At 39.7% G+C, this 12,083-nt stretch overlaps 1 protein-coding gene across 36 annotated transcripts in view; it reads left to right on the top strand.

The window, feature by feature from the left end:
* The window catches only part of LOC111146851 (regulating synaptic membrane exocytosis 2), a 591,447-nt gene that overhangs the window by 554,925 nt on the left and 24,439 nt on the right, over positions 1-12,083 (top strand). The window contains exons 1-2 of one of the 36 annotated variants that reach the window (XM_022502593.1): positions 8,184-8,288; positions 11,328-11,333. The exons of the other annotated variants lie outside the window; for them this stretch is intronic. Of the exons in view, the coding sequence (XP_022358301.1) occupies positions 8,184-8,288; positions 11,328-11,333 (111 nt within the window). Of the gene's footprint in view, positions 1-8,183; positions 8,289-11,327; positions 11,334-12,083 lie in introns of those variants that run through there. 36 annotated transcript variants of the gene reach the window in all.

The following is a 12,083-nucleotide window of genomic DNA, read 5'->3' as shown; positions in this document are numbered from 1 at the left end:
TTTCCATAGGCTCTTTTTTTTTCTTCCAATATGCTATTGAATATGCAATCTTAAGTGCTTGGACAGAACCTTCATTCTTTTCTACTGCCTTTGGTTTTTTACAAATTTAAATGACTTCATTGCAAATCTTCTGACTTCATATATGATGAAAAATAATTAAGGTGACTACAATGAATAGGTCAACTGGATGGTTAGGTCAAAACATCTGTGAAAACCGTTAAACTCTCCATTTTTGTGTCAGCATAGTATCAAGCAGTACAAAAATGTAGACCCCATATATCTAACCAATATATGGCAGTTAAATGAAATGCTAATCGGAGAAGTGTTGACTGCCATGTGTGTTGAGGTGAATACATGAAGCTTAGCCAGTGAAGAAATAGAACCAAGAGGAACAAGTAGGAACCGGATTTGCTTGTGATTAAAGAAATACCTCTGTTTTCCAGGCGTAGGTTGTATTACTCGTATCACACTGTGATGTAAGGAGGAAATGAATAATTAGTAAATGAATAGTGAATAAATAAATTAGTGATGAATGAATAAGACAGCTTAAGTGCACATGCTTTTAATAAACACTGCATAGTTTGGGGCATTGGTACCTGAAACTTACATAACATTTTTTGATCGTGCTGTATATTTATGTAAATGTTTATGCTCACAGAACCTTACAGTGCTTTTGATTTCATAATGATATGAGACATTGCCAGGTAATGTTCATCTAGAATTCCAGGGGAGTTACAGTAGAAGAAATACTTCTCTCTTCTCCCAATTGTTTGAAAATCTTCTTCTAACAGTACTATAAAGACTTCATGTAAATTTCTCACAAAGCCAGAGCATGGGGCGAAATTGTAGGACAGAATACGAGATCAGGGAGTTTTTCAAACACGGAAACCATCCTTGCCACTACCACCACCATAAAGGACTAGAAAAAGAGAGACCCTAACTCTTACCCATTTTCAAAGATCCAAAAGAGGCGTGTATAGTAGCTATTATGGTCAGGGTAGAGAGACTTCTGTTTTCAATGTTGTTCACCCCATTTTCTGCCTACCAAACAGCCTTCAAAATGTCCCTGTTGTATGGCACCAGAGTGCCTAGAACCCATCATAAATATACCATGTATTCCACTGTATTCTATTTACTTGCCGTTCTTGACTCTGTTATCCTCTTTGTCTCCTATGACCAGACTCTGAGCATCTTATGAGGCAAACACATGTTTGGTGTAATTCTTACCCAAAGGTCCGAGAAAAGAGTCTTACGTATGGTGCCCAGTAAATATCTGAATGAATGAGGAAATGAAGGGAAGCGTGAAGACCATCACACATTAGAAAGAAGCTGTCTGAGTGATTGAAACGTAATGATAGTTCATGTGCCTCTCTTTTTCCTGGCCCTCAACAAGTTTTGGTAAATGTCACTCTTTGTAGTCTACCTATCAGTCTCTAACTTATCATTGGATTATGCGTGGCCTTATCAGGGAGATAAAGTGTTTCCTTGTGATATGAATATTTTAGTTTTTCTTTGAAAATGGCATTTCACATGACTGTTTTAAAACTTGTGTAGAAGGTCTATAGAAAGTGTATGGAAGGCATGAGCATTCTTTTTCTAAATTTTGGTATTATCTATCCAAAATGCTTAGCTTATGGTTGACTCCATTTTATTTTGGGAAGTATGCTTTGAGGGGTGGCCAAATACCAGTAAGTCACGATTCTTATGATAGTATATTTCCTGTTTTCTCTGAGGCTGAGTTCTATCTGAAGTCATCCCAGTACACTGACTCCTAAAATTGTTGAGGACATTTAGGAAGAGTTTTGGATTCCTGGCGATAGCTAAATGAAAATTTGCGTAAATATGTCATATAATAAGACAGAATTACCACGCTAAAAGTTCTTTGTTATGAATGGAAAAACAGTTCTTATTGGCAGCACCATTGTCTGATATGCATATAAGAAGGTTCTCTCAATCCATGTTACTTAGCAGTTAATAGTACGGATTATAGGGGCACCTGGGTGGCGCAGTTGGTTGAACGTGGACTCTTGGCTCAGTTTGTGATCTCATGGGTGGTGAGATCGAGCCCTTCATGGGACTCCATGCTCAGCAAGGAGTCTGCTTGAAATTCTCTCCCTCTGCCCCTCACCCTACTCTCTCCTCCCCCTCTTTAAAATAAATAATTAAAAAAAAATAGTATGGATTATGGAGTCAGAAGACCTAGGTTCAAATCCTGGATTTGCTACTTTGTGACACTGTAGAACTCATGAGTGTGCATCAAACCTCATGGGCTTTAATTCTGGTTTCATTTCTTAATAACCTGTGTGACCTTGGGCAAGAGATTTACTCTCAGCATCTCTCAGTTTTCTCGTTTTTTTTTTTTTTTTCAGTTTTCTCACTTATAAAATGAAGATATTAATAATCTTGTATCTTTCATAAGGTCGTGTATTTATTAAGTGGGTTGATGTACTGGTTATATAAAGTTGTTTAGAAAAAGGCCTGCCATATCCTAAGTGGGATATAATTTATGTTATTCCACTAGAATGCCAGCTGCATGAGGAGCTCATTGTCCATTTTTGTTCACTGCTATATCGCCAGTAGCTAGAATAGTGTCTGGCATGTAGTAGGCACTTAACTCATATTTATTGAATTAGTGTACATTGCTTTTCTTGTCTATGAAATGAGAATAATGAGATGGGCTACTTTATAGAGTGTTTATGAGCGTTAAAGGAGATAATGCTTATGAAGAAACATAACACTAACTATTATCATCATTATTACTATATGTAAAAGGCCATAAGTTATATTAGAATATAAATATTTGTTCTTACCCTATATCGTCTAGCTATTCTGCTTTTATGACTCATAACCTCCATCTTTAGAGTTTTAGACTAATGAAGAAATAAATTTGCCAACTTCCATAGTCATTTTCTGTCATAAGATAAAGGTAAATATTATCCTAAATCTCATTACAGAATAATGAAAATGCTGATCGTTTAATATTTCTTTTTTATCTTCTCGTATTCTAAACATCCTTTGACTTCATTAAACTTTTGTGAAAGTTTCAGGTTGACCAGCTGCTCAAGTGCACCATCTGCTATTCACTTTGTAAATCTGCTGAGTAGACACCAAAATTATGTTGGAAAACTGAAAAATCACAAAAGCTTACAATTTATTTGTACTATATTGACATGAAGCTGTGGATAGGAGAAAAGACTGTATACTTTAGATTTCATATGCAAGTCAAGGCTAATTGCCCAAGACTATTAAATACTTTTAGCAATATGAAGTCAGTAGAAATTGTTGACTACATGGATTTGATCTCTCATGACTTAAATGCAAAGTTATTTTGTGACAGCAAAAAAAGTATATATTTTCGGATTCTGAGAGTTGGTTTTAAATCAGGAAAAAAACAAAATATTTCCATAAATATTTTTATTTAGCATAGACTCACTGCTGTAAGGAGGATTGGTTCACAGTGGCAAAAGTAATTGACGTCAATTGTAAAGACGGAGAGAGAAGTGAATTTCCACGTCATCTAAAGCAAATGTGTATCAGGAGGTTAGTTCAGTCTACATCATGAGTCTGTGACCTATCCTGAGCAATTCCTGTCTCTTCTAGCAGCCAACCATTTCTGGATTGTCTGGAAAACACTATATGGTGACAGAGTAGCCAGAGGAGAACTTTTTCTATTTCTTTTTAGCATATCCACTGCTGGACCTTGCTACTTGTTTTCTCCACTGCTTCTCTTAGGGACTTCCTTCCTTTTCCTCCCTTCCCTTTATCAGATAATTTACATTGTCATCATCCTCACCTACATCATCTCTAGCGTAGGGAAGGGCAAGGCTGCTAAAAGGCACAGCTATGTTCCTGACTGAACTCATCTATGGTCTAGACACTGTATAACTACGTCACATAATAACTGTTTTATATATCTACTTAAGTGACCAAGTCTCTATTTCAGGAACAAACTAATGTAACATACTTTAAAATTTTGGTGATTTTTCTTTTTTTTAGAAACTGTTTAAAAAAACAGAAACATAAGTCACCTGTATTCTAGACCCATTATAATTGATGGCTATAATTTGATTTAAAAAAAAAAAAAGAGGCAAATATAAGTTTAAAATTGGTATACAATTAGAATAAACAATAGGGTTTTAAGGATGTGTTTTCAATATTTATTTTCTCATGTATCAAATAATTTACTGTATAATTACTGTATAAAGTACAATTTATACTCTATCTATTGTCTACTTTTATGTAAGTATATATGGTATAAGACACCCATGATGTAGTACACAGGGCATTGAACCTGAAATCTGAGCCTCTGAATTGGAGTCTTGCTCTGCCACTTTCTAATTAGGCAAATGATTTAACATTATTGAGTCTTTACTAGGTCATCTATAAAGAAGAGCTAATGATGGCATTCTTAGGGTTGACATAAGAATTAAGGGGCATAATCAGTGTGATACGTTTCATATTCAACAAATAGAATGCTATAATAGTCTATGCAAGCTGTATTTATATAACTTTTCTTCAAAAAGATAATTTTCATATTTAGTGGTAGAATCTATTTTCAAGGCCACATTGTGCTTTCAGAAGGTAATTTATTGTGTATATTTGTGACTCATGTTTTCCCCTGATTATCTTTGGATGAATAAGAAAGTTATAAATAATTCAAATTCTGGATTATGATGATTCTGGAGTTACGCTTAGTTTTATATAATGAAACTACCTAATGACCCGTCATTTGAAATCCCATCCTAAGCTATTTGAATATGTAGAATTTGGTACAGAGGAATGACATGTGCCATATTTTATCAGTGGCTTGTTTTTTATGTGCATTTTTCAATTACTTTGGGGGTAGTAGTACTTCTATCAGAATGGAATAAGAAATAATCACCTTGCTGAATATATATAAACCAGAAATATTATTTATGTAACATTTTTTGTACATAGGCAAGCAATTGCACATAGGACAAGAAGAAGTAGAATTATAACTGTTCTCAGTAAGTTCATTGTATGCCACAAGCTATCATTCAAGACTAGAGGTCTCTTGCTACCTTTGTGCTTTGTCTCTTGAATGCCCATGTGCCAACATTCTGCTTTTTCCTTACAGCTTTCTTCCTTGAAATAAGGTGATTTTCTTCTTTCCTCTTCAGTGCCCCTACTTCTCCTTATGCCATTCTTCTGTCACTTATCTATATCTCTAAGAGTCTAACGATAAGGAAAAGTATCAGAAAGCTTCCCAGGACAACCATGTTCTAAAATTACAAGAGAGAAATGATTCTCCTATAGAAATAGAAGCATCTGGACGATTCTAGACCCAAGCATCTCGGGCATGACCACCATTTCAGGTTTTCTATTCCCTATCCCCCTGCAATCACCAGTAAAAAACCCCAGATATTCCCTTCCAAAGGGACTTTGAGCTATCCTTCTGATGTCCTTGGATGCCAATACAAAAGTTTCCACTCCTGGCCAACTTACTTTCCTAGGATTTCTCCACTCAGTCCCCTCTTCCTTGATACTTTCCTCTTGACCACAATACAATACACACCTGCATGTGTACACGCACACACACGCACATATACATGCACTCAGACATATTCCTAAAATGATACTACAATCGATGCAGTAACTACAGGGGCTAGCCTCTAATATTTTATTTCATTTTAGTTTTTAGAATGTTGATCAAAACTTAATAACTGATTTTCAGGACCCACTAGAAATTTGTGACCCGTAGTTTAAAAAAATATATATTAGATGACTTTCAGTAGTTTTTTTCAGTTTGCAAAATTCTATGATTGTCTTTATTCTTAGGGTGAAAATTTCATTTAAAAAGGTACCTGTTCTCTGAACAAAAAGCAATACAGGATGAAAAATTGTTCTTGGGGTTCCTGGCCTTATCAATGTTCTGTTGAAATGCTGATATTTTAGGAAAGTGAATAAAGAACAGGAAATTGAACTAAGAAGGAGTTGTAGGAATAATAATGAGAAAGGACTACAGCCTATCAGAAAAACTGAAGCAAGAAACCTGGATAATCCTACATCCAAGCAACCAAAAGTTGTTATATGAGACTGGAAATTGGGAAACTGTTTCCAGAAAGATTTGAAAGGATTATTTGCCTGAATGCATTTTTTTTTAAAGATTTTATTTATTTATTTAACAGACAGAGATCACAGGCAGGCAGAGAGGCAGGCAGAGAGAGGAAGGGAAGCAGGCTCCCTGCTGAGCAGAGAGCCCATGTGGGGCTCGATCCCAGGACCCTGGGATCATGACCTGAGCCGAAGGCAGAGGCTTTAACCCGCTGAGCCACCCAGGCTCCCCACCTGAATGCATTTTTAATACCTTCTAAATTTCAGTGTCCAATGGCCAGAATCATTAACATACCTAGAAGGTCCTGGTAATCTGTTTCTTTCTCTGCCTCTTATCTCTCCTGACCTCCTTTCCTTCCCTCTCACTCACCCCGCTGCCGCCCAGCCGTGCTGGCCCCTTTTCCTGGCCCAGGATGCATGGCGGCGAACCTTCCTGCTGGAGGTTCTCTTTGCCTCTAACTCACTCTCCTCCTCACATACCGGAATGGCTAACTTCTTCAACCTCTTCAAACCTCTGTTGAAATGTCTGAAATGTCACCTGGGCAGTGAGGCCCACTCTAACAGACTTTTTTTTTTTTTTTTTAATTGCAGCCTGTCCCATCCCTCTTAATATTCTCCCATTTGCATTTATCCTACTGTCACACTGCTAGAATGTAAGCTCCATGAGAGCAGGGATTTTTACCTGCTCTGATCATTATAGTATCCTAAGTGTTTGCAAAAGTACCTAGCATATACGAGGAATTCAAGTAAGATTAATTGAACAAGTGTTTGAATCTACCAGCACGTCAAGCAAAGAACTTGTACATATATACTACTGAGGAGACATTTATTGTATGAAAGAATAGAGCTCCCTTACACGTACCCAAGAATCAAGCTGTGACATGGTTAGGACTGGAATCATTGTACCCTACCTTCCCACCCCCCTAGACAAAGAAAGTGAGAGGTTGAGTGGCTTGTGTAAAGCCACAAAAAGTGGGGCAGTCTTCCAGCTCCTATTAAAATGGGATTGTGGTTGCTTCATATCCTGGAATAGGGATTTGCAGTTTCCAGAATGCGACATGTTATGTTACTTATAAACTGTTCTGTTTCTTGTATTTGTGTTGTGTCCAACTTAAGAGGCAGCTATCTTTTATTTAGATGTTTAGAGCCTTCCAGTATTTATTGTCATTCTTAGTAACATTAAGTAGCAGATTATTTAATTTAGAGAAAGAAAGCATTAAACATTCCTGAAATTAAAGCAGAGTTGATAAGCGAGAGAAAGTACTTTCTTCATGTCGGTGCTTTTTCAGGTTCTTGGTTTCTTTTTAACCTTTTTTCCCGATTTTTTTTTTTAAGACAGACGGTAAAAGAGAAAGCTTTAATTCTAGGCTTCCGTGGAATCTATAAAAATTGGGGAGGCTTGTGTTAGGATTTGGAGAAAATTTCAGTATTTCCTGCCTATGCTTGAGGAGCGTTAACAAATTGTTTAAGTGAAACTGAGGAAAGGGAAAGTGACTACCAAAAATTTGCCCGATGCCTTAACCCCTGCGATGCCTGACGTAGTGCTTGTAATTAACACTCTCCGGCCCTAAGCACGCGGCGCGGGGGGTGGAGCGGAGGAGCTAGCAGGGGCTGCTCTGGGTCGCAGGTGCCCAGAAGCTGTAGCGCGCGCTCCGAAGCCGCCAGCCCACCGCCACCACCTCCCCCTGCGACTGCTGATTGGCGGGGACCACAGCATCAGCAGCATCTCCCGGCGAGGGGAGGGCTGCGAGACTCCGGCAGCCACTGCCTCCGGGATCCTCAGCTCCCTCCCGGCGAGACCTCGGACTTTCGCCGCGGACAGCCGCGTCTCCGCCCGCCACCGTCGCGACCCCCTCCTCCTAGCCCCTCCCCAACAAAGTGGAGGACTCGGCAGCCGGGACAGCCGCGTCCGGGCGGGTCCGGACGGGGTGGGCGAGGCCGGGGCCAGAACCCTCAGGGTCCCGCCGCACCGTCCCGGCCCTCGAAGCGCTGCAGTCGCCGCGCCCCAGCCGCCAAGACGCCTCGTATCTTGTACCGCGGGAAGAGTGGGTCTTCGTCCAAGATGGGCCGGCAGGGCTTGGGGGGGCGCCGGCGCTGCGGGGCGCTCCATGCAGCGCTCCCAGAGCCGGAGCAGCCTCTCCGCCTCCTTCGAGGCACTGGCCGGCTACTTTCCCTGCATGAACTCCTTGGAGGAGGAAGAAGGAGGTGAGGCCGTCTGTAGTTGCCGTTTCTGCTTGTTCACCTCTCGCGTCTCGGTGGGTGGAGGGATGGCCGAGGAGGGAGCGCTCCCGGTAGCTGTGTCCCTGCTCCGCCCCGCTCCTGGGCACTGCGCTGGGGCGAGAGACCCCCAGGCGCGCTGGCCGAGCTGCCAAGTCCGTTTATTGGTTATCCCGAGAGCTCCACCAGCGCTGGCTTGGGAAGCCGCTTTCCTGATGAAGTTCATGATCAGGTGCTTGAAAGTTGAGTAAGGATGTGGTCTGGTGGGAGGCAAGGCAGCAGCCGTCTGGGGGCACCCTTCTATGTTTTGGTTTACTCCCGCAGTCTTCAGTATTAACATTTGGCCTCGGGGACAGAAGTATTCAAAAATTAAAGGGGGAGGCAGCAGCGAAAGTTTGAAACAGAAATCCCCGCTTGTGTAAATTCAAGATCCAGATGAGGAGAAGGGGTCATGAAATGGACAGGTCAGACGCTGACCATGCTGAAGGCGGGTGGGTCTGCACTCTGGACACTGGACACCGTTCACAGGACACAGTGCTGTCAACCTGACCATTGGTTGTCTATCTCTGGTGTTAGGAGATCCCATTATAATAATTAAGCTAAAGAGAAAAAGCGGGGAAGAGAACTCATTGTTTTAAACTTCTCACCAAGTGGTTTCAAGACCTTCATGAAGTTTTGAATAACACAACAAAGGTTTTCCTCATGGAGAACTTTTCATAAGATTTAACAACTAACCCACACACACAAAAAATGTACATTGTATATCAGAGTAAAAATTGGCTGCTAAAGAATGGCATCCCAACATTTGAAATACTGTTTATTAATTTGTTGATGTGCTAGTTGCAAACCATGTTCATCTTTACTCATAAATGCAGAGCAGGTTAGTTATTATCATGTTAACTCTATGTATGGTAATAGAGTTTATTCTGCTTTTATTCTGTGACAGTCTATGACCTCTTATCAGGATATCTGCACTGAGCCCTGATTTAGAAGAAACTACCTGCTGGGAGAAGAGGTAGAGATAGATGCTTTCCCCCCTGTTTTTCCCAGTGGAGGGACAGGGAGCTGGAAGATGGGAGGATGAAACAATGACAGGCTCATGGTCTTCAAAAGAATTCACCGGTTAGAGCTATCCAGGTTTCTTCTAGCTTATTGTTAAAATCTCAGTTTGCAGTCTCACTTTGCTATAGATCACTAAAGGTCTGGTAGTAGGATACTTCCCTATACAAACACAACTTTTAATTTTCATACTAATGCTTTGCTGGGTTTGTTTGTACATTTACATTTCACTTGTTTTCTGTAATTAAATGTTTAAAATCTCAGAGAGTGTAAACAAGTCGAGGAATTAGAAAATCCCATTGGATAAATGAATGATCACAATTGTAGCTAAAACTTTCAGTGTTAATTGTGAGCCAGGCACTGTTCAAAGAACTTAGCTGTATGTACTCTTTTAGGCCGATAACAACGTTATGAGGCAGTATTTTTATTATCTGTATTTCACAAAGAGGAAACTGAGGCAGAGGGAAGTTCAGAAACTTGCCCATGGTCAACTTGGCAGGCATAGTAGGCCATAGAGTTGCATGTGAACTCAGGCAGTCCACAACACAACCTACACACCATATATACTATACTAGATTATTATTTAATAATATATACTAGATTATTATACTATACTAGGGCTATACTAGATTATTATTTGCATATACTTGGCCACAGTCACATACCTTACAAGAGGTGAAGCTAGAACTCAAACCCAGCTGTGTCTGAAAAATCTATATTTAAATAAAACAAATTATTGTAGACTCTCAGTTTTTAATGTTTACACCAAGTCTTGAGTCTTGAGTTTGCTTCGGATAAACTACCATCATTCCTCCCTACGTTATAACCAGAATTGTTGAATTTATAAAATACCATCCTAAAAAGACAGGCAAAGCTTATATAAACATGAGAATTTTCAAAATTCAAAGTACAGTCATTTAACCTTGGCTTACACAGACCTATCCCAAAGGAAAATCCTATATCTACACATGGGAAGTTGGAACAGATTTCTGTCCCACAATCTGGCTCACTGAGTTGGCCAAGACAAAATGTTTCATAAGGAAGCCAGTGTTTCAAAATTAAGCATATAGTTCTCTACAGGTAACTAGAGAGGAAGTGCTCCCTGTAAATGAATGGTCTTTCTTCTGGGCTGCGCGATCACTTATACAGCCAAGAGAAGAGATCCTGACTTTTCTCTTTGTCTTGTAGTATTCCTACCACCCCTGAAAAACACCCTGAGGTGTTTTTAGGGTATTCTACTGTACTCTGCAGAGTTGCAAGAGTTGTAAAAGTTAGAAATCACTGCCTGGAGCAGTGCTTCCTTACTTTTTTTTTCCCCCCTATTGAGTCACCCACAAGGGACATATGAAGTTCAGGCGGGTAACATACTCTCTTAAGCTTGTTCGAGAATATGTTATTATAGTCATAACTGTGAGGCCCATTCTAATGTATTAAGAAAAGTAAATCCATCATAACAGATGATTTTCACACTGGTTGAGAACAATTTGTCTAAAGAGAGCAGTGGTCTACTAAGCCGTATAATTTGACGAGTGCAACTGATTTTATTTTTTTAGTGCAGGTGATTTTAAATTAGCCTGATTTTAAAACTCATCTAACCCCCACCCCTTTTTGGTCTTTGCAGACATAGTGCAATAACTAATTCAAATGTCCTCTGCCTTCTAGTTCCATAGTCGCATTTCATTCTTATTCTGCACATCTGGACATCGCCATTCTGCACAAGAAGTACCAAAAAGTTTATTGAGAAACCATATTCTTCTTTATTCATTCGTTCATTCAAACATATTTAGTGTGGCTATTTGATGTGTTAGCATCAGTAGTCCTTGAAATAGTTGGATATGCTCCCCACCCTTTTAGATCTTCCAATCTAATGGAGACAGATATTAATAGGAACAACTATGTTCCTATTTACAACTGACCAGTGTTAGGAAGGTGAAGTACTGAGTACAGTAAGAATTATAAGAAAATTTAGGAGTTAGAGAAGGGTGTCCTAAGAAAGTGAGAGTGAAACATGGATTTCGGCGACGGAGAGCTGTCACCGAGGCTCTGTGAAAGCAATTTGCTCAGAGCCCACAGCTAGGAAGTTGCTGAGTTGGGATCTAAATCCATAATTTGGCTTTGGAGTTTATAATACTAACTACTCTGTGTATTGTTTCTTCCTTATTATACTACATTTTCTAGTAATATGCTATGGAGTTGATGACCATGTACAGTATGTTATTAATAGTTGGCATTTATTGAACACCTGTGTATGCCACATTCTTTTGGTTTCATGATTCTTCAAGGGGGTTATTATTTTCAACATTTTACGCATGTGAACACTGAGACTCAGAGACATTAAGCAACTTGGTCATGGATTATAAATTTCAGTGGGGGTGACTCCATTGAGGGTGAAAGGAGCATTCCTGTAAGCAAATTAAGATTCCTGATTGGTCTTTATAGCAACTTTTTTGGATGCTTGTAGTTCTTTATTACATTATTTTATTTGTGCTTCTTTGTCGCTAGATATACACCAAATAACAATTCTCCAATCGCTGAGTAGCTTTTTTTTTTTTTTAAGATTTTATTTATTTATTTGAGAGAGAGTGAGCATGAGCAGGGCGGGACGGGGGCTGAGGGAGAAGGACAAGCGCCCGACGTGGGGCTCGATCCCAGGACCCAGAAACATGAACTGAGCTGAAGGCAGATGCCTAACCAACTGAGCCACCCAGGCACCCCAGCATTTTTTTTTAACT

This window comes from Enhydra lutris, unplaced genomic scaffold (assembly GCF_002288905.1).
Source record: "Enhydra lutris kenyoni isolate GAN:26980312 unplaced genomic scaffold, ASM228890v2 scaffoldscaffold14, whole genome shotgun sequence".
In the NCBI taxonomy this organism is placed as follows: Eukaryota; Metazoa; Chordata; class Mammalia; order Carnivora; family Mustelidae; genus Enhydra; species Enhydra lutris.
This window is presented reverse-complemented; position numbering and strand designations above follow the sequence as displayed.